The sequence below is a fragment of the Natator depressus genome, chromosome 2, assembly GCF_965152275.1.
Source record: "Natator depressus isolate rNatDep1 chromosome 2, rNatDep2.hap1, whole genome shotgun sequence".
NCBI classification, from domain to species: domain Eukaryota; kingdom Metazoa; phylum Chordata; order Testudines; family Cheloniidae; genus Natator; species Natator depressus.
The window spans coordinates 207,137,358-207,161,497 of record NC_134235.1 but is presented as its reverse complement, the minus strand read 5'-3'; the positions used below and the strand labels follow the sequence as shown (position 1 = coordinate 207,161,497).

The 24,140-nt window shown below is 39.0% G+C and overlaps 1 protein-coding gene across 3 annotated transcripts in view; it reads left to right on the top strand.

Moving 5' to 3' along the window:
- Nucleotides 1-23,211, top strand: part of HDAC9 (histone deacetylase 9) — a 542,743-nt gene extending 519,532 nt beyond the window's left edge. For 2 of the 3 annotated variants that reach the window (XM_074945812.1, XM_074945807.1), the window contains 2 exons: nucleotides 6,627-6,711; nucleotides 12,047-12,204. In XM_074945812.1, the coding sequence (XP_074801913.1) occupies nucleotides 6,627-6,711; nucleotides 12,047-12,204 (243 nt within the window). Of the gene's footprint in view, nucleotides 1-6,626; nucleotides 6,712-12,046; nucleotides 12,205-22,851 lie in introns of those variants that run through there. The other variant, XM_074945808.1, reaches the window with a different exon arrangement.
- Nucleotides 23,212-24,140: the final 929 nt, after the last annotated feature.

Below are 24,140 nucleotides of genomic sequence, written 5' to 3'. Positions count from 1 at the left end.
TAGGCTTAATTCTTCTCTCCACAACAACCTTTTCAACCCCCATTGTAAGCAGCCATACAGGATCTCCCCATAGCTCACAGTCAAACCAATATGAACCCTGTCACACAAAAGAAATGGTCTCTGGGTTAGCTATTAGCCCCATGGTCTGGAGCAAGTGCTAACTTGTACCCTATGCAACTTGTCCCCAAGAAGAAATGGTCTATGGCTTAGGGAGGTATCTAGTAGCCAGCCCCGTATGCTGTAGCAAGTGTCCCAGAGTCTGTAGCAAGTGCTAACTAGTACCAGATGTCCTCCTGCTCAGAGGGAGCAGCAAAGTGTAGTCCATGGTGCATTCCACCCAGCGGGATCCTTGTAGCAGAGGACACACCAGGAAGTGTGTCTGCTCTTTCTTACTGTGCTGGCCAAGCCTGGATTTGGCCCAAAGTAGGAAAACATTTTTAAATGGCTCAATTTAACATCTTCTAGTAAATATTCTTCCTGCTTGAATTATTCTTCTGAAGCGTAATCTGACAAAACATCGTGATTGGTTGGCTACCACGTGCATTTAAAAATCTGTACTGGACACTGTTGTTGTAAAGTGTGAAATTTGTGCTGCTTTCTTGCAATTAGTGGATCTTGGGTTTGGGTGTGTGTGGCCATTTAAATGGAAAACTAGTGCTCTGCAGCTTTCATTCAGATGATGAAAAGTTGGCATTTCCCCATTTTTGTGGAATTTGGTGTGAATCTGGGGAAGCTTGCCAGCTATGCAGAGAGCTCTGCTAAGAACGCAGACACGGCATTGAAAAAAAGGAGGGGGGGAGTGTGATTTGCCAGAATAGGTAAATGCTTCTCTCTCTAAAATGGAAATATTTCCCAAATAGCATACATATAAGTGAAAATTGCCGGAGATCAACTTTAAATTGAAAGTTAAGCCTGGTCACAGCTCATATCTTCATTGTTAATCTGAGTTTGTCATTATTGCCAAATAATTAATACAATTACAATCATTGGTTCACCTGAGGTTTATGTCAACTCTGGCTGGCATAAACCTGGGAGAAGGGGCCCAAAAATGAAAAGTCGGCGGTGGGAGGAGTCTAGAATAGTGCTAAGTATGTGCCAATAGGGTGACATTATAGTCCCAGAAGTGGCCAGTGCTAGCCAGGAGATGGCTTGGCCAAGCAGACTGAAGAGGAACTGGTTCAAAAGTGATATATTACTAGTGAGAGATTTTCCAATGCACAAATGGGAGTTATATGCCTAACTCCCATTGACTGTCCTTGGGCATTAGGTTCCTAACCACCCTTAAGATCTTTAAAATATACTCCCTAATGAAAATGGATTTATTCATGTTGTACATAACAGTTATGGATCACTGAAAAATTTCCACCCAAAAATAGTTCTATATAAACCTAAAATATAGAAATATTCAGAAAATTCCTAACATTCAAAACAAGAAGGATATATGACTCCTAAATGAAATCTCTCCTAGATTGAAAGACTAGATGGAACAGCATTGTTCCAATTCTGATACAACCTGGGGATACCTACAGCTATCATCATGGCACAGCTTTATGTTGACATACTTACTATGTAGCGTGGCTCCTAACAGGGATTTTCTAATATTTAAAAAGCTGGTTCAAGCAAAGGAAGGTATCCAAATAAAGAGTAGTATAAGGAACAGGACCTCAAATGGAAGCTTTGAGCCATTTTAGAGGAAGAAAGAGGGGAGATTAAGAGTCAGACTTTAAAAAAAAAAATGTGTGGGTATAAGCCTTCTATATTTGAAAGGGGATGAATTTCAAGTGTGTTTATTCTCACTGCAGATATTGTACTCAGTTCTGTTATCACCTCCCCTATATTTAGGGGCTAAATGATCAAAAGTGCAAAATTATGATCACTGGAATATTGTCAGAGGTCAAAATCTGCACAGGATGGAATAGAAGCTGTGCTGGGTCAAAGATCTTTCTCATGAACCTACTGTTGGTCAGGTCTGCCCCTAGGGAAGTCAATATAATTACTAAAACTCCTGGGAATTGCTAACAGAACTGTTGAATGGAGTTGGAGGCAGCAAACAGCCTGCTATTATGACTTACCCAGAACAATGGTGACTTTGACCACCTCAAGTACCAGAGGGGTAGCCAGGTTAGTCTGCATCTGTAAAAGCGGCAAAGAGTCCTGTGGCACATTATAGACTAACACAGCAAAGAGTCCTGTGGCACCTTATAGACTAACAGACGTATTGGAGCATAAGCTTTCGTGGGTGAATACCCACTTCGTCAGATGCATGTAGGCTACATGCATCTGAAGAAGTGGGTATTCACCCACAAAAGCTTATGCTCCAATACGTCTGTTAGTCTATAAGGTGCCACAGGACTCTTTGCCACTTTGACCACCTCAGTCATGGCTCCTATGTGTGTGAGTCTCCACATACCCTTCTGGCTCCTCTTCACAGAGCTGTAAAATGGTTATCAAGTCAAACTTGTACTAAAGAAAAATCCCGTCTCCAGTAAATCTATAAACCCCCCATGGCCTGTAGACCCACTTTGAAGTGTATGGTTGACTCTCAGGCATCCATGGGATCTGTGGAGCCCGTATCTATTACCATCACCATCTCCTTCTCCAGAACCCTTGCTTTAAGCCTCAGATTGCCTAAAATGTTCCTGGGTGTCATTTTTTCTCTAAACAAATTCACCAACACCCATGAATAAATCTAGCTTCTGCTCCTTAAAACATGGCAGGGCTAAGGAGGCAGTGCAGTCAGGTACCAAGTCTGGGCTGCTCATCCAGTGCAGATGACAGTTGTCTCAAATTCTGACAAACTGCTTACACCCTTACCATCACTTACGCCACCTTCCAAGCATGTGAAAATTTGATAGGCGGTGTATTTTTATGCCACTTGCTGATAGGAGCACAATTCAGTTGTGGCAACTTTTGACTACCCAAAGAATGTGGTGCACAAGTTGCTTTTTTCCTTTGAAAATGTTTATTGGACACACTTTCCATTACATTCCCTTGGGCACAAAAAAGCCCAACTTAGTGGTGCAAACCCTTTGAAAATTTTGCCTTCTGTAAATGATCCAAGCTCTCCCTTAAGTGGCTTTGTTGGTCCTGCACTGACCTGAGTCATTCCTCTCTGAAAGATTCTGTTCTGCAAATATATTTCCAGTGCTCTTTACGACTTCTATTCTCTTCGGCTCCAGTTCTAATAAACTGCATGATTTGAATGCCAAGAAGTGTAGGAGTGAAGGTGATGGTGCTATGACTGTCAGGTGTAGAGTGATTTCTTTTGTTCACTGTTGGGTCTGTGTCCTGATATTTTCCAGGGACACCCCTATGTCTATGTAGCTATATCCAAAAAGTGGATCACTGCCAACTGAAATTATTCTCCCTGATGCAGAAGGCCCTGTTCCAAAGGAGTATAGAAATAGCTGTAATAATCCACTGTCTTTATTTTTACAGTGTTTTTGTAACAATAGTGCATCAGGGTTGAACAGGGTATACAGTGTAATGAACTTATGTCTGGAGTCTGATGTGGTTTTATTGATATGGAACAGGATCCAGCATTCTGCTTGGCTACTGCAAAGAATATGGAGACAGAGCACATTTCTACAGTTGAAACCAAGCTGGAATAGTTACAGGGAGGGTTTTTTTTTAATTTATTTTTTGGGTGGGGTGGGGAAGAAGTTTAGATAACAAACACTGAAAATCCATGTCAGCTACAGGTCTGTTACAAGAGCTGACCAAAATGTTCATCTTGCATAATAATGATTGCGAATTTGGCCCTTTTTTCTGTTTGCGGTTGATTCATGAACCTAACCTGATTTTTGTGCATGCATTTGGTATTCATAAGTATTGATCAGACATTTTAGATGAGTTAGCCTATGAGTTATTTGTGAACTCGTCACTTTAATTGTTCATTGCTGGTTAATTAAGGTGTGTGATTGGCCTCCTAAATAACACAAGGACATATCATTGGACCCCAGTCCAATCAATTTATGAAAGTTGTCTGACGAGATTCCCTTTGATTAGGAGAAACACTGGTTGGCATAGAGCTACAATAGCTATGTCTACATCACCAACTCCTATCCAAGAGAAGGAGTTTGCAGAGGAACAGGAAGGATATGTTGAAGATGGAGCAAGGCAAAGCTGGAGCATCTTGCACTATGAGAATTCCACAGCCTGTGCGATGGCTCCCAGAGGTGCAGGTTAGAGTAGCCTTGAATCTGTTCTAACTTACTCCAGAGGCTAAATTGGGTCCCAGTAGCCATAAGGATTGGAAGAATGTAAGAATGTGGCTTTAAGCCACCTTTGTTCTCCTGCCTGTGGACCTGTGCTGAGCTCAGCCCAGCTGGTCCTGAGCATTGGGCCCATAGTATTTTTTCTGCTTCCTGGTTGGATGCCTGAAACATTTTAAATAGAGAATAATGTATGACAAAAATGAATAATAGTTATTAACAAATACTGACTTCCAGTATGAATTTTCAGATGAATAATCACTTGTGCTAAAATTTGTGAAATTAGTGATTTGTGAACATTTTCACAAATACTCAGCTTTCATCCAAGTGCTTGCAAATAACCGAATACTAGGACCTATGAAGACCAGTGAAGCAAAGTTGACTTGTTAATTGCAAATATATCACTTACTTTGATTTTTATTATTCAACTAGCTCTAATCCTAAAGCTGGATTGGCATGTCTTAATGCATCATTTAAAATAGCGGCAATCCACCATTACAATCTGGCATCCTCAGTGGTTTTTTGGAGTTAGTACAGGCTGATATTTGTACCATCCTTTTTCTGGCAGTCCTGTTGAATTCCAGAGAATTTAAACATTTATATTACCTTAATATAAATTATGTTGCTAATTCTTATGGTTTCAAAGAAAATCTTCCAGGTAGATTCCCAATGCAGGACTATAGGCAGATAAAAACAAGATGTATGAATAGCGCCATTCATCTCATGAGAATTAACCCAAAAGCCTGATGATAATTGGAATTTCATCAGCATTAAAATATTTCTTTGCTGATCATTTTACCTGAATCCCAGCAATTCTGAGACTTTGGGTAAATTTGCTTAGTTTGTCACCTCTTTATAATCCAGGCTAACCTCCTTGAGTTAATGACTAGAGCTGATCTAATCATTGACAATGAATAAGTGAGACAATTTTGCCTCTTTTTCTGCCCACGGAATATCCATATAAGTTTGAAATTCTCTCCAGAGTATTCATCATACAAATTTATTCAACAAATATATTTTTGAATTTGTTTACTTAGTTTACAAATATTCAAAAGAAGAGCTAGTTTCTTAGTCATGATTGGGCAGATGACTCACATGATGTTATTCCAACCCTTTGATTGTATGGGTATGCAAATACTTCTGCCATCAATATCTATGTGTACAAATTTCAGCTGCTGTTTCCATGAGAACTCACACAGATGGCTGTGAGCATTTGTGCCAGTAAACCTTAATTGCCCTAATATGTGTAGAATGGAAGGTATACAGAAAGGGGCATAAGCACAGCTGAATTCATTTAAAAATTGAAATGAATGTACGTGGAACATGATTTGCCTTTTTTGATTAGCTCTTGTGATGATATATCATCATGCATCATGATACAATGTCATCATGTCAGTGCTCAATATCATGACATGTTGATATTTCACAAGTCCCAGTATTTAATTTAGGATCCATTCATGTCTGATATATTAGGTTCTCTATCCAAGGTACTTATTAGCCCTCCACCCCCATTTCAGTATGAAATAGAGCAGTATTATTATTCCCAATTTACAGATGGGGAACCAAGGCAGCAAGACACTAAGTGATTTGCTTAAGGTCATACAGGAAATCTGTTGGTTTATGGGGGACTTGAACCCAGGTTTATAAAGGCTTTGGTTAGGCCCCTAACCACTGCACTAGCTCTCCTTTCAGAATAGGTAGTGCCACTGAAAATGGAATTATAGGGAAAACAACATATAAGTGTTGGCATTTTGTTTCATGCATGTGCACACTCAAACACATAAACAAACTAAAGGGTATTGAAAGTAAATGTAGCCAGTTAAAAGTACAGTGGAGCCCAAATAAAATTTATATGACTTTTATTGTTGATATGCTTAAGCATTTTGTCTACTATTTTACTTGAAATTAACGCAAGGCTACTAAAAGCAGCTGTGTTTTATAGTTTTCCACTGTAAAATGTTGAAATGTGTAAGATGGTTAGATGTAATAACACTAGAAAAATAAAGATAATAGAGTGCACACTTTAGTCCCAATGCGGCTTCAGCAAGGTTTTGTTTGGAGTGCCCAGCTGCACATACAGACGCAATGGAATTTGGTTTGTGAAGAACCTACAAAAATTACACAAATAACTAACATTTTTTTAATGAATAATACACAGACATGCACCTGCTTCAGAGACTCCATAGATTAGTCTTGCAGCCAATAGAAAAGCCCCTTGGAATTCAATTACATGGCTGAAAAACAAAAAACAAAATTGTGGCTATACTTTTAGAAGTGATACCAGCAAAATGTTAACTAGTTCTTGGGCTGAGCTTCTCTTGAGGATTAGGCTGTTTCAGTTTGGTTTATTTCCATGTGTCTTATTGCAAATTCATAATATTCTGCTCATATTATTCTGTTCTATTCTTGCAGCTGGAGCCTCTCCCAGAAGATATGCTGCACCAAACCCCTAATATGAATGCAATGGCTTCTTTACAAAAGACCACTGAAATTCAAAGTATGTTTCAGTGTTTTTTCTCGTTATTAATTAATGTCAGAGAAAACTGATTAAACTTTTGCTACAGAGTAAAGACTAAGCAAAAATATGATATCTGAGCATATTCACGATACATGTTTATAACATGTATGCTTGTGCTCTTGTTTCTTTGGCACATCTTTTGTTTCCTTGATGATTTAACACTTAAAATGCTGAGTTGTTAACGTTAATCAAAGCGTTCCTATTCCCATATAGTTGAAAATCTTTCATTTGCATAACTCTCATTTCAAGCATTTTAGTCTTGCAATCCAGTGAGAGAAATATGTGTGTGTGTGTAGCTATATGGTGGGTATATTAGGGATATGACATTGTCTCTTTGGATTCAATTTGTAGACAAATACCTTTTCAATGTATTCATGTTGAAATGGACGTGAGTTTAAAACTACAGTACATCCGGATATTTAAAATGGCTGCTGCCACATGGGATAGTCATGGAAAATATTCAGTGCTTCCCTCCCACCACCCCTTCCCTATGCATATCACTTATGCATCTCCACACCAGTCCTGAACCTTCCCCATATAAACTCTCTGTGGCCCTCTACTGCCACCCAGTTTTTGTTGCTACGTTTTCCACCTGCACCTTCCTACCTTGCCCTGCTCCCAGTTGCCTCAACTCAGCTATAGAGACCTTCCTCCACTTGCCACCATGTGCTACCTCAAGCCATGCTAAGTGGGTGGGTGGGGGAGACTTCCTGTTTCCTACCTATCATTTGCCAGTTCTTTCTCATCACCCTCTGGTGCCATTTAGATTTAGATTTGGTTTGAATACCAGATGTTCTGCTAGTATTAGGTGAATAAAAAAAAACCAGATTCACCATATTTTAAAATGTGCATAATACAGAATTATTGGTCAGTTCTTTATATATTTCTTCACGTGTGAAGAGACACTGGAAAACTCATGTGAAGCTACATAACTGATAAGTTTACCCTGCTCCCACTTATGCACTGAGGTAAATAAATGTCACAATTAAATCAGCTTTCTTCAGGAATTCATGATAAATGTCAGTGTCAGGTTTGAGGAGATATGTGCAGTGGAGTACTGCAGGAGCTGGTGCTAGGTTCAATCTTCTTTAATATCTTCTGCTAATGATCTGGAGGAGACAGTAATGTTAATGAAAATCACATACCATACAAAATTGGGTAAGCTGCAAATGCTAATGAGGGAAGAGAAATAATACATAGAGAGCTAGAGAGATTAGAAACCTAGACAAAAAATAACAAAACACAATTCAATTTGAGAGAAAAAATATTTGAGAAAAAGAAAACAGTTGAATGGAAAGAGAAATCTGGAATGCAGTTACGCTGAAAGAGACCTAGAGATAATAGTGGACAAAAATGAGACATGCATGTACAAGGTAATATGGCAGCAAAAACATCAAAACAACTTAGGTGCCATATTCATCACAGAGCACAAAGGCAATAGTCTTTTTCTATAGATCTCTGATGTGACCTGAATCTTGCATTTAGTTCTGTACAACTTATAACCAGAAAAATCTTGACAAAATGGAGGGAGTTCAGAGAAGAGTCATATTAATGATGGAAGTGATTGGAGGAATTGACTTAAAAGAGCCAAATCTGCATAATTTGGCTAAGAGATGACTGAGAGGATATAACAGCCTACTAATATTTGAAAGGAGTAAACACTAGTGATGGAGAGGAACTAATATGAATTTTACATGGGGGAGTTAGTTCAGTAGGAACAACTGGATGAAATTAAAAGAAGGAAAATATAGGCTGAATATCAGAGACAACTTTTGGGGGTGAAATGTGTTAAACTGTAGAATTATAACCTGGGGAAATCCATCACATATAACATTTAAAACTAGACAGGACAAAATACTGACAAATTCTGCTTTGGCATGTGCATTACTTAATGCTTATGTTTCTGTGATACAGCTCTGATGTCAAGTATTTAAATGTTACAACCTCTGATGAGTGTTTTAGTCCAAGTATTGCCTTTGCTCCATCTCTGTTTCAAAAACAAGCTGGAAATTGCAGATTTTAGATCAGACAAAGAGAAAACCCAAATTGTTTCTAAGTAGAATGGAATTTGTATAAACTTCTTTGTTTGTGACAATGGTATCATGTATTTATGGGAATATGATACAATTGGAAGTAGTATTCCCCACAACCATACAATATGTATTTCTAAATAAGTTGCTCTCACTTGCTTAGGCGCCACCCCGGAACCGAGCTCTTTATACATGGAAAATGTCATCCTAAGCCACATACAACATTCCCACATACTTAAAGGAAGTTTGAAATGTCTGTAACCAAATTACATGATATAAACATTCACTGTTACTATTTCCTTTGTGAATGGGAAATGTTCCCATTGCCTTATTGGAGACTTGAGCACTTTTTCATGCATCAAACAAAAGCATACCTAGATTACTTATTTGGTTTCATAGTTTATTCTTAGAAGTAATCTATGCCACAAGCTGGGCATGTATGGGACCGGGAACCCACTTCATTCCACTTCATGAACTCCAAAATGTTCTTATTAGAAAATATAACAAGATGAGGGGGATTTCACATTTCTGCCTTGGAAAGTGAAAATGTCAGTTTGTCAGTTGTGAGCTGTTTGTCCCTGGTGCATTTGTTTCAGACAGAGCTGGATTTTAATACTGATTTGGGCTGCTAGCAAAAGCAGTTGTGCAATTGCCTCCACTATGCATATACAATTGCTGAGACTGTTCATGCAAATCAGGTGTCAAAAATACACAAAGGCCCAATTTGTACATTCAGTTGTAGTTGTGCATGAAAAATAGGTGATAAATTACACATGCCTTTTGTGCACAGTGTTGGTCATCCCATTGTTATAAAAACAATCCTACAACCCTCATTTTCCAAAGAGAATCATCTTGGCATAGGATACAGCTTTGTGTTTTTAAGACATTTATCTCATATTTTCTTGTAAGTATCAGGGAGCACTTAGTCCATGAGCCTGTTTAGTGTACCCTCTGCTAACTGGATGCTGTCCCTAATGGGGACTACTTCAGAATTGCCTCCCCAAACATTGCTCATTCCATCCCCCAGATATCGATACCTAGATGCGATGACCACTACCTGGATACTGCCACCTGCTTCCTGTGCCTGCTCTGCAATTCCCCTCCACCTCCAATCCCCCTCTCACAATGTTAATTGAGTGTAGGGAAAGGGAAGGGGAGAGGGTAATGAATGATCACATGGAGTAGAAGGTAAAATGGATACTCAGTGCCAACAGTTATGCTTGAATTTGGTTGTTAGTTTCAGTGTTAGAAGAAAGTCAGGGGCAGGGGGCAGCTGCTGTGTGTGTATGTGGGGGTGTGTGTGTGTGTGTGAGTGCGCGTGTATTTGATGTAGCAGTCCTCTCCGATGCTGTTTTATTGTTGCTGCAGGAGAGCAGCACAGTAGTGGCTGGTTACTACTATTTTATTTTATGAATAGGAGCCCTTGAAAACTCCAGCAGTGAACATGGGTTCATTTCTTTTACGGGCAAAACTGTGTATTATTCCCATGCCAACAGATCTGATTTTCTTGCACATCTGTTTCTGCAACAAAAACCCTGCCCACTTGTGAACATGTAGCCCATAAATTATGCCATGTGTATTGCACAGTCTGATTTTACATATAACTGCTGTGAGAACATTGGGGAATGCCTACATAACTTTTTTTTTTTATTTTAAAGACTAGAGAATATGGTCTCCATAGAATATTTTTGTCTTGTTTTTATAGAATTTGCCAGGCCTTAGCCATTTGGTTTAGTGTTATGTGCATAGTTTTTTAGCCATGGCTTTCATGTATCTGGAGGAAAATCCAGCTTCTAACACTTAATCTTAACTTTGTAGTATACTTAATACACTTTAGATTTTATTCCCCCCACCATCCCTATTATTTAAAGATCCTGCTAACTGTTCAAACATGCACAGTACTAGGGTTCAAAGGAACACCCGTCTTCCATGCTGCCTATCAATCATGGAGATTGACTCATGCTTTCATCTTTTGAGTATATTTTAAATAAGGTTATTGCTATCTTGATTGACTGCTGCTGTCTCATTTGACTAAAAACATTCATCTTTTGAAAAGCCTGGAATGGTGTTATATGCCATGTTATCAAAGAAGGAATTTTTAACACTCAGTCCAGAATACACAGCAGTACAATTGGCCCTGCCTGCCAGTTGTTGAAACCCTCCAGCTATCCCACAGCTAAGCACCTTGACCCAACCCACCTCCCAACTGCCAAATCTTCCTCCTAGTCCTTGGAAAAGATCCCCTACTTGAGCCCCCCTCTGTCACAACTGTTGAAACCCTTCCACTAATTCCCAAATAAGTGCTCTGACCCTGCCGCTGGCCCAGCGGCTGGAAGCCTCTTGCTAACCACTGGATAAGTGCTGGTCCCAAACTCCCTTCCAGCCCCCTTCTAGCTCCTACTTTCCAGGTGGCATCCACCTGGAATTTAGTAAGAATTCTATGGATTATTATACTATGAGGAATATGTATGCAAGTTTTAAGTTGTTCACCTGGTTACCACTAATTGACCCCAGTTCTTGAATAACATATTATTGAGTGATTATTTTTCATTCCTACTCACCTACACTTTATTTTTTGCTTCACTTGGGAAGTTTTTCAAAGTCTTTTTTGTTGCAGGCAGAAGGCTGACTACTCTCTCACACTTTTATTCCACTGGTGTGTTTTTACCCCCCAAAACCAGAAAAATGTCTTTCTTATAATACCTAGTAGCATTCCAACAAAAGCCAGTGCATATATGAATGTTTTAAATAAATTATTGTTCTAGTACACACCCTGAGGTTGGACGAGAAAGAACATCCAGGACTAACAAACCTGATTGTTCTGGCAACATAACTGCAGGCCATGCTGGCATTCGTGACTCCACCCCCCACCCCCTCAAGTCAGTGCTATGTGAGCACTTTGTACAATTATTTTCCTATTTCTAGTCCCATTTGTTGCAAATGCACCTATTGCCCAGCACTATCATACCTATCTGCTCTGAACTTCCTTCTCCTACCATAGATATAGCCAACAGTCTGACTGATAATATGAGTTTGTTAGGCTGTGTGTTACTCCTTTAGTTTATTACCTTCTGGGGAAGGGTGTGACACAGTCCTTGGAATGAGAGCACTTTCCAATTTGGCATTCTTAGATCCGTGGCAGCTTGAAATCCCAATTACAACTGCTTACAGTACAGATTTTAACTTATAATCACTCTGCGCTGGACCGAAGTGATTACTGTGCTTATACCACCATGCTAGCTAAAATTCCCATAAATTATTATGTGTGGTTTTTTTTTTTTTAGGCAAGTACTGGAAGTCAGTGAAGCCGTATCCTGTGCTAGTGGGTTGTGCTCTGGCTGAGACTCAGAAACAAGAGAGAGAGGAGACGGAGACTGTCTCTGCGATGGCCTCACTGTCGGTGGGCGCTGAACAGTCTTTTTCTCGGGAAGGCAACAGGTAAGTGGACGTTGTTGGAAACCTAGATGGCAAGATTTTGTACCCTGGTGTTGTAAGAACCAGAACCCAGATTTTGAAAAGCATTTGATAATTTTGGGTGCTTTGGGTTTTGACTCCCCAGCTTGAGACCATTAGGAAAGTATATTGAGTTGGGCATCCAAAAAACAGAGTCACCCTATATGAGGGATCACCTTTGAAAATGTGTGTATAAATATTTATTAAGATCCACAGTTACTAAATTCACCCCTTCCCCCCTCAAAAACTAAATTAAAAAGCAAAATACTGATGTGAAAAAAGCATGAATTGCCAAAGCATAGTTGATCATGGTCTTCTCCTGAGAGGCCATTCAGACCTATTTTAGATTTGACTTTATAAAAATGCATTTAAACTGCTTTCAGACAGACTTAGTCAGGATAGACTGAAATCACCACCGTGTTACTTCAGTTTTACACTAATGTAATTCCACTGAATTCAGTGTGTGACATGATGTAAAACTGGAGTAAGACGGTGGAGAATCAGGCCTACTGTATTTAGTGTACCACGATGAAGATAGGTCATCAAATAAAGAGTGCTGATTTTCCCTTCCTGTCAGCTGACATTTCACACTGATCCAGTAAGACCGACTTGGATGTGAATGTAACAATTCTATAAAATGGAACAATAACTGCCAATGCGCTTTTGTCAATACTGTATTTCAAAATGAAGCACTGATGTCTCTTGAATAGGGCCATATGCAGTACAATGTTTCTTTAAGGAATTGTTGGAGTCAGAAATGTCGCATTATAAAAATTACATTATGGAGTTTCCTATTTATTCTCCTTCACCGCCAAACGCGCCTGGCCTCTCTGCAGTGGAGAGAGACCCAAAAATGCAGTGGAACCTTCTGATTCCACTGGACAAGAGGAAAAAGGGGCAGGAGATAGGGAGGCCCTACAAGGGGACTCCTCAGCTCCCTGTGCACTGTGAAGCTGTGCTCCATGACAGCTCTCTCCACAGGAGCATCGAAGGGAGGAGAGAGTTGTGGGTGGGCCAAAGGAGCAGTGGGAGTGTAGCCAATGGATCCATGACTTATGTGAATGTACTGGCAGTTGCTGCCTGTGGGCTGAGTGGTAAGGTTCTAGTCCCTTCAAAACCTGCACTGGCTGTTTTAATCCGAATTCAGCTGACAATTTTACTGATGATGCACAAGGGGGATAACTATAGAACTCAGCAGAATATTGTAGAATCTTCTGTAGTTGTATCGGCTCTCACAAGAGTAAAAACTTGGGTTTTTCAGTAAAGTAAGCAGCTGTGACTCAAAGACACAGATCTAGTGATCTGTACTTGAATAATAGATTATGATTATTGTTTCAGAGTAGCTGCCCTGTTAGTCTGTATTCGCAAAAAGAAAAGGAGTACGTGTGGCACCTTAGAGAATGCATCCGATGAAGTGAGCTGTAGCTCACGAAAGCTTATGCTCAAATAAATTGGTTAGTCTCTAAGGTGCCACACGTACTCCTTTTCTTTTTATGATTATTGTTGTTATTATTATTACAAATACATAAATGCATAGGAAGGAACCGTTTTTTTCTCTCAGTGACAGACAGTTGGTCCATATGAGCGATCTTATTTTTGATCCACAACATTATCAATTAACCCTCAGCTAAGGAATGAACCCAAATGTTTATAATCTAAGTGTGTGGTAATTAGTGCTCTCGTTTGTTAGCCAAGGATGTAAAAACCTTTTCCACATATGAGTGAGGGGCTAATGTAAAGGGACTATAATTTAGGTTTTGGTAACTAATTAATATGATGAAATAAAGCCAAGTTTTAGGCTCTCTTAAATAAAATGTAATTAATTTTGCATATAAAATTACATAGGTTAGAATAATCAGTAATTAAAAGTCATGTTACAAACCTATATTAATCTAAAACTATAGCTACTTCACAGTAATTGATTCTATAGTCACTTCAATAAAGCAGTACTTCTGCTAACAACGTATATTCTTAATGCTATGTAAATATACCACCTGACTACTGATAACCTGTGGCAATTTCCACCCCGTCTTGACATGGAATGAATTGAGAGTGCAGCTGAAGGGAGTGTGAGAAAAACGGATGTACTGATATGTATACAAATGGAATTCATTTGGCTGCCAGGTTCACTACACTTCATCAGTTCTGGACGGTAATAGGAATGAATCTGTCATGAATTGTTCTGTGGAAAAATGGCTCCACTTGAAATATCGTTTGTGGTGCTGTAGAGGTTTTTCAGCAGCACAATAAAACCTTTGCATGCCTGCATTGCTGATTACACTACCACATTCATAACCTGGACAGTGGTCACTCAAAACCAGCCTTTCCATAAGTGAATGACAGGGGCACCTTTGGACCTGTCCTGTTGGACCAAACTGATAGCCAGGCTCTCCAGTAGCTTTGGCCACCATGTTTCCTTCCCCCCCACCCCCACCTTCCTATTAACAGAGACAAACAAAAATAGTTACTTCTAAAATCTGCTTTCTAAGGCCTGCTTTCTTTGAGATGCAGGGAACCTCCTGAGAGGAATTGTGTGTGCTTAGCACAGGCATGGAGGAACTCTAAAGCAGCATTAGAAACAAAGGGCCTGATTTACCACTGCATTACTCCAATTTTACCCCATCTTAACTCCCTTAAGTTCTGTGAAGTACAGCAGCATAAAACTGAAGGAGCACTGCAGTGAGACAGACCCATACAGGACAGTAACACATATAACAATTACAGACCAAGTAAGAGAGCCTCACCCCTGCTCCAGGCCGTTTATGCCAGATGTAGAGGGCCCCTCTAAGCTCTGGTTTCAGCTGCGTGAGCATTGCACTGGAACTGGCACTAAAGATGAGAACTGTAAGGCTGCCATCGGAGGATCCCCTGGCAAGCCCTGGTACACAGGGTATGCCAGGTCATGTTGAAGGTAGGTCCAAAGCACACAGTGCTGCAGTCCACATGACAGTCTAGGAAGGGTGCTGTAACTTTGACAGGCCCCCAGAACTGTATAAGTTATGCTAAGAACCTTTCCACAGCTCAGAGCAACCGGAGAGGATGCAAAGGTGGCTTAAATCCCCTCCCTCCCTCCCTCCACGTATACAGGCATCTGGCCTACAGCTTCTTTGCTGTGCTTCTAGGAGGGGCATCCTAAGGACTCAATCCTGCTTCACTGAATCAATGGTAAAGATCCCACTGACTTCAGCTGTGTAGAATCAGGCTCCCAGATGAAGAGAGCAATAGCAGGAGAGTCTCTTTGTAGGAAACTCTTGCCAGTTATGTTGGAGGATATATTGGTGTTTGGAGTGAGATGACTCATTTTAAACTCAGATTTTGGGTAAAGCAGCTCTTTTTCTGGCCAACTCATATCTGACTCATTTACCACTGATGAATAAAGGATAAAATGCTCCTGGCTAAGAACCATTCTAAGTATTTTTTTCATTTTCTTTCTTTCTTTCCCTTTTATTTTATTTTATTTTATTTTTGCGGGGGTAAATGACAACACAAAGTAGACAGTTGTTTCAATTTGATTGGCCCTGACATGCTGAGTGAAACAGACTTTATGAAAAGCTATTTTTGTTCTTGGTGGTTTTTTGTTAAAATACTCTGTGCATTTTAATATACATTTGAAACGAAATTGTAGACTTCAGGAGAGAATAGATTAGGGAGAAGTGATTTATGGATAGGACAGAAGGGAAAATATGAATGATGCAAATACAAATTTAAATACAGAGACAATTAAATAAACAGCCATGGTCCTATAAACATGTTTAACCACAACACATTGTTTGTGTTGATAACTACTTGTTACCTAAATGAGATACACATTTAACTGATTAGAGCTTTGTAGTGGCCAACAGTTGTTTCACAAATCTTTTGTTTTGAAAAAGTTCAGTACAATAGTCTCCTTGATTCTTTTACTTCTTTTTTTTTTTTTTAAGGAGCAAAGGCTATCTGGTACTTAATTGTTTTACAGCAAGTCATTATAAATTTTAGGAATACATTTAAGAGAATTTAAATTCATGGCCCTGGTTTACCTGGATATAGATTTTACCCAATTAGAAATGAGATATGAAATGTAATTCCGAGATGTTGGATTAAAATCCATTTTAGAGGATTCTGTGGTTTCTGAACTAAGGATTGGGATTTTCATCATGTTATAATTTCTGTTGGAAAGATTAAGGACCAGATCCTGAGATGCAGCTGTTTTTCATAGACTGCCAGTCATGGTGGGGGGTGTATGTGCAGAGGTGCATAATGCTGGTTTTTGCACTCCTCTGACCCTCGTGTCATCTCTGCGCAGGACTAATCCACCTGCATCAAATTAGAATATCGTGAGGGCTGCTTTAATTTATGCCAACTGTAAACAGCGCGAGTGGGAGGAAACCACACTCTAGGATTGGCATGGCACAAGGTATTCTGGCCAAACCCTTTCCTTTCTTGCCTATCTTGTCCTGCTATTCCAGGGCAAGGATAAGAGCCTTATACCAGAAATCACCTTTACAAAGTAGTGATCCTCCACAGCTGAGCTAGACGAGGGCCACATTCTGCTGGGCACTGAAACAGCCACACCACACCAGAAAACCTGTTCCTAAGAATGCATTTCTATTGGGAAATTGCAGAACTACTAACTGCAGTCTGTAACCTATCATTTAAATCAGCTTCTGTACCAAATGACTGGAGGATAGCTAATGTGATGCCCATTATTTAAAAAGGCTCCAGCGGCGATCCCAGCAATTACAGCCCAGTAAGCCTAAATTCAGTACCAGGCAGATTGGCTGAAATGATAGTTAAGAACAGAATTATCAAACACATAGATGAACAAGATTTGTTGGGGAAGAGTCAACATGGTTTTTGTAAAGGGAAATCATGCCTGAACAATCTACTAGAATTCTTTGAGGGGGTCAGCAAGGATGTGGGCATAGGGGATCCAGTGGATATAGTGTACTTAGATTTTCAGAACGCCTTTGACAAGGTCCCTCACCCAAGGCTCTTAAGCAAACTAAGGTGTCATGGGATAAGAGGGAAGGTCCTCTAACGGATTGGTAACTGGTTAAAAGATAGGAAACAAAGAGTAGGAATAAATGGTCAGTTTTCAGAATGGAGAGAGCTAAATAGTGGTGTCCCCGAGGGGTCTGTACTGGGACCAGTCCTATTCAACATATTCATAAATGATCTGGAAAAAGGGGTAAACACTGAGGTGGCAAAATTTGCAGATGATACAAAACTACTCAAGATAGTTAAGTCCAAAGCAGATTGAAAAGAGTTAAAAAGGGATCTCATAAAACTGGGTGACTGGACAACAAAATGGCAGATGAAATTCAATGTTGATAAATGCAAAGTAATATACATTGGAAAACATAATCCCAACTATACATACCAAATGGTGATCTTGGAGTCATTGTGAATAGTTCTCTGAAAACATCCATGCAATGTGCAGTGGAAGTCAAAAAAGCTTACGGAATGTTGGGAATCATTAAGAAAGGGATAGATAATAAGACAGAAAATATCATATTGCCTCTATATAAATCCCTGGTACTCCCACATCTTGAATACTGTGTTCATATCTGGTCACCCCATCTCAAAAAAAATATATTTTGGAATTGGAAAAGGTATAGAAAAGGGCAACAAAAATGATTAGGGGTATGGAACAGCTTCCATATGGGGAGAGATTAATAAGACTGGGAATTTTCAACTTGGAAAAGAGATGAATATAATATGATAGAGGTCTATAAATTCATGACTGGTGTGGAGAAAGTAAATAAGGAAGTGTTATTTACTCCTTCTCAGAACACACGAACTAGGGGCCACCAAATGAAATTAATAGGCAGCAGGTTTAAAACAAACACAAGGAAGTATTTCTTCACACAACTCGCAGTCAGCCTGTGGAACTCTTTGCCAGAGGATGTTGTGAAGGCCAAGACTATAACAGCATTAAAAAAACCAGATAAGTTCATGAAGGATAGGTCCATCAATGGCTATTAGCCAGGATAGGCAGGGATGCAAAACCATGCTCTGAAGTGTCCCTAGCCTCCGTTTGCCAGAAGCTGGGATTAGGCGATAGGGGATGGATCACTTGATGATTACCTGTTCTGTTCATTCCCTCTGAAGCACCTGTATTGGCCACTGTTGGAAGAGAGGATAGTGGGCTAGATGGGCCAATAATCTGACACAGTATGGCTATTCTTATGTTGTTACGCTATTTGAGCATTTGACAGTCCTCTGTTGCTTAGAACCATACCTTGTACTTTTATTTTTAATCTCAGTGTGATGATGTTGAGCTGAGAAATCTGTGTAATTCCAGTTTCTAAAATGAGGAAAACACTTTTTCGGTGACATATAATTTTTTTCTCCTGTATTCTTAACAGTGAATGAAACAAATGTAGAAACAAATCATTTTAAACAGTATTCCAAATAAATGTTTTAATTCCAGATTTGGGATCAGAAGGAGGATTTTTTTTTCAGCAGGCTGATTTTTTGAAAACCAGACTGTTCATTAAGGGCAGAATAACAAAGTATCTGAAAGATCATAAGATGTTAGGATCTAGCCAGCCTGAATTCTGCAAAGGAAAATCATGTCTCACTAATCGCTTAGAATTCTTTGAACATGTCAGTAGAGTAGTGGATAAGGAAGAACAGCTGGCACAATTGGTTTAGACTTTCAAAAGGGCTTTGACTGCTACTAAAGATATTAAATAGTCATGGGGTGAGAGGCAAAGTGCTGTAATGCATCAAATGCTGGCTCAGAGACAGAAAGTAAAGAGTAATTTTTATCATGGCAAAGGTTAACAAAGGGTGCCTCAAAGGTGCGTAGTAGGTTCAGGTGTTATTTAATATGTTTATTATTGATCTGGAAAGTGGGGTGAATAATGAGTAGCAAAATTTGACTCAAAGTTATTTAGGTTAGTTATCACCAGAGAGGACTGAGTGGAACTTCAGAGAGAATTAAACAAGCTATGTGAATGAGCAACTTGATGGGAACTGAAGTTCAATGCTGATAAAGTGCACATTGGAGGGAAAAAGTTGAACTACTCATACATTTTTCAGGGATCTAAATTAATGGTATCAGCTCAAGAAAGAAATATGGGGATCATTGTAGACAGCTCAATGAAGACCTCTGCTCTGTGTGCAGCTATAGTATACTCTAGTTCTGTAATTGCTTTTTGAAGATGGGGTGATCAGCACAGCACACAGTATATAAATCAATGGTGCATCCTTATCTGCAGCACTGTGTGCTGTGCTGATCACCCCATCTTCAAAAAGCAATTACAGAACTAGAGGGGACTCAGAGAACGGTGATGAGTGAGCAAGGGCACAGAAAAATACTCACATGAAAAGAGATTGAAAAGATTAGGACTCTTGACCTTAGATGGAGACGAGTAAGAGGGAACATGATAAAGCATATAAAACAATGATGGTATGGAGAAGGTACATCAGGATCTTCAGTTCTCCTTGTTAAAATACAAGAACAAAGACAAAAATTGAAAACTGAGAAAGGAAATGTATTAAACATTGCCACAGAAGTCATTGAGGCCAAGAATTTAACAAGATTGAAAATGAGATTGTTTATTTATATGGATAGCAAGAATATCCAACATTATTGTTATTAATAACAAAATTTGGAAAGGATTCCAAAACCTCATTCTTCAGGTTTCAAGCCAATCTCTAACTATTAGAGACAAGGATGAGACCTAATGTGCGTATATGTGTGTTGGGAGGTGGAGGTGGGGTGGGCAGATTATCCCAGACCTTTCTACAGTCGCCTTCTTTCACCTTCTTGGAGGGATCTACTACCAGTCACTCTCAGAAACAGAACACTGGACTAGATGGGTTTCAAGTCCGATTCCATATGTCAGTTCCTAGATTGTGATGTGAGAATGAATTCAAAGGAAGATGGATTAGTGAGCAGAGAAACCAGGTGAAGTGATCAAAGTTGCAAGATAATATATTTAAGAATCCATGGATTTTCAATTTGGCATGTGGGTATCACTTCTACATAGGTGGTTGTGTGTGTGTGTGTGTAATGATATATATACACAGACACATATATTATATATATATATATATATATATATATATATATATATGTAAAATATGGCCAATTTCTGCTTTTAGATTAATCCTTGCAATCCTATTGAAGTCAATGGTTTGCATGAATATAAATGAAAGAAAATGGTCTGTTAAAATCAACACAATTGTCGAAATCCCTAAAAACTATTCTCTAATAACTTTTCTATACATAAAAATAGCATGACTTTATAGTCTGATATTTTGTGATCTTCCAGGGCTGTAAGTGGATTTAGTGAAAAGATGGGACTCTCCCCTTGGAACTGGTGGGGAGCTCTGAAGGATAGGAAGCTAATGGACCTGTAGCTAATGTCACTGGTATAGGACCTAATCCTTCCAGATGGGGGATAAATTAGAATATGGGAGAATTCACATTGTGGGAAAGATGGCTGTGTTTATCCAGCCTGTTGTCTATAGCACAAAATGGCAGCTATTTGAAACTGCTCAGAAGTTTGAAATATTAGATGCATCCTCTGGGGAGATGGATTAGCAGAGTTCAGGTGAGACAGTCAAGAATCACAGAATCATAGAAAAGCCAATACATCAAGTATAGAATCATAGGAATGCTATGATAAGCCTTGTGGAGAGGTTATGCTAGGAGGCTCTCTCTTCACCTCCAGTGGTAGCAGATAGGCAGAACCTAGTAGCTTCTATTCTGGGACCCATTTCTGTTGACAATGATGTGCATTTTTGGGGGCAAATGCTATGAAAACCCTATGTTATACAACACATCCCTACTCTCTCACACAAATCAACCATCCTAAGATAATTTGTCTATCTGTAGCTTGATTTTTGTACATTTTCTCTGTTCGCCTTAATATACATGTTGTATATGCAGCGATGACTCACTTCGAGATGTTGTGATGAGTGCATATTTACCACAGAGTCAGTGGGGCATTTATACCCTATCACTGGAATTCAGTGCACCACACTGAGTAGTGGGCCATGTGTTAGTGATCTCAAGAGGGGACTGGGACGCCTTCATCAGGCCACAGAATGGCTGCGTAGCTCATTGAAGCATTTAAAAAATACCAGTGAAAAATTTAACCTACTTTTTCCCTAAAATGTCCATGAACATGGGCATATTCTTATGCCCCCTTCCATGTGTGGCAATAGTCTGTCTGGAAATAGATACACCAATCCTATCCAGCCCTGCTCCTGCCACATTTTCAAACATACCTTCACAGAACTGTATGCATGGGAGTACACTTCTGTAGAGCTCCCATAAATTCCATTCCCTTTCAGCTCCCAGGAGCAGCAGAACGTGAGTGGTTACTTTGCATATGAGACCCTCCAGAGCGTGGGGAAGGGGGAAGGATTTGTGCTTTATGGATTAATAATCCAAACACATTGTAAAAATCTTTATGGAAAGTAGTTAGTTACAAGATATTTGCTTTTTCATATTACACTCGTTTTATTTTATTTTTTTCAAAATACCAGAAGTGATTAGTGATTGGATTAATAACCTGTATAAATTCCTTTAAAGAGACACTGCTGAATTTTCATTGGATGAGCCTTAAATAAAGTCCAGATTCAGTTAAAGTTCTTTGGCTTCCTTGCTGCAGAAACCCATGTAAGACTATGCAAGCCCTAAATAATTAATTTTCTAGGGCTTGCATGAGAGCTTCCACTTCCTGGGGGAGGTTTTATTGAATCCAAACGTTAAGTGAGATTTACTGGTGAATGCCTCTTTTTGGTTTAGCCTTCCTCTCATGTAAAAAATGGCTTGAACTGCCTTTTTTGTTTTTCAATTGAAGTTCCAAGCTTAGATATTGTTTGTCAAATTATTTCTTAGGAAAAAAAAATGGTCATGTCCAAATTCTTAAGATCGTCAACAATGAGGTTTCTAATATAATCTTTGACAATCCCTTATATAGTGGATGCTGATACTGGGGCAGATCCTCCGCTGGCGTAACTTGTTGTAGAGCTATGATAGTTTATACCAGCTGTACATCTTTAACAGTCGATTTTGGTTTTGCCTGAGTGGAATGTCTCCCAGATGATTTCTAATAAAGGATAGGTGTCTAATCTGATTATACATGATTAACAGATGCCTGCTGTATGGCAGTGATCTGCTAATCAAATTCAGAATTTGGTCTTAGAAATTTTAGGAAGGCATGCAACCAACCACTGTAGTTACGAAAGTGCAGAAGGAAAAATCAGAGGACTGGCATGTCAGCTAACTACATGGTAACTATTTGGTTTTAATGGTATGGTCCCAGCTGAAGAAGGGTAATTAATTTTTAGTTGCAAATGCTTGAAAAATAAAAGTATCCCAGCTGATTTTTTCATTAAATTAATTGACTCTGCTGACACAACGCATGTACATTTCTGAACCTGACGTTATAAAATATTCTGACATATTTTAATATAAACAGGAACATTTGCAGTGATTGCTTAGATCTAAAATGTTTTTCCACTTGACATTTGTTTATACTTCCTAAGAAAGAAACTCTATTTATGGATAGCTGAATAACACAAATAAACATCAGAGAGAGTTGAAAAATCAGCTTTGATTATGCATGAAAATCTACAATGTCATTGTGTACTCTTGCGCTGTATTCTGATTGCCTGTTTATTTTTACAGAGCTGCTGGCGAGCCCATGGAAGAAGAACCAGCCTTGTGAAGTGCCAAGTCCTCCCTGATATTTCCTGTGTGTGACATCATTGTGTATCCCCCCAAAGCACCCTCAGACATGTCTTGTCTGCTGCTTGGGTGGCACAGATCAGATGGAACATAAACACTGGGCACAAAACTCTGAACAGCAGCTTCACTTGTTCTTTGGATGGACTTGAAAGGGCCCTAAAGATTCCTTAAATGTAACCGCTACAATTCTAAAGTTACAATAAATTAGGCTTGAGAGAAAGAGCCTAGTGCATGCTTTTAATATGCTGTGTGACCCACTCACTGACATAAATTGTGAAATAGAAATATTAAAATATTTTACATGATAGATTACTGATAGCTACAAAAATTGCAACATCCAGCAAAATTCTGGGGAAACTCCATGAATCACTCTTTCTGACATTCTGAAAAACTTTTTACTGGGTAATCGTTTTCACACTGTGTTAAATTGTTAATAGAACTTGTTGTCTGTGCTTCGTGTAATGAAATAATGGATAGTTCATAAACCGTGTCTTTTTGAAGGCAATGTATTGAATTCTTGTCTGGATAAATTAAAGACGTGTAAATTAGGATGAGAGAATTTTAGCTAAAAAGAAAGCACTGCTTGCTGGACTTTAAGTCCCCCAAAGTACTGTGCTTAGTGGTGTGTTGTTTTATTTTCTCTCTTTCTAGAATTATATCCATGTTTAATGTATAATTTTATATCAATGACACCATAATCAAGGTTCTCTACAATGAGTGATCTTCTGCCTTTTTAAAAATGCTGCACTCTGCAGAGTTGACAGTAGCTTTCAGCATATGTGCATTAGAGATTCAAATAGTCTCTGAAAAATGGATGACTTTTCAAAAGTTGTTTTAGTTTGTTTTGCATCCTGACTCTAAGAAGAGAAAGCTTAAGTATTTGTGTGGAGCTCATTGGAAGCTCAGGTGTTTCTGCAGTGATAGTTTGTTGAGAGGTTTTTTTACACGTCACCATCTGAATGCAAACAGATTATTTTCATTACTGCAGACTCACAGAAGTTAGTGTTGCTTAAAAAGTTTCAAAGGGTTTAGCCTATATTTTAGATCCTTAAAAGTAGCAAAATGTCCTTGAAAAGTGACTTTAACTCCTTAAATTAATGTTTGAGAGTGTAACATAGAACTGTGCCTTTAGCAGATAATGAACACTTAAACTATTACACATGCTGCCTTATTGTCAGAGAAGGTAAAAGGGAACAGGGCATTTATGTAGAATACTTTAAATGAACACA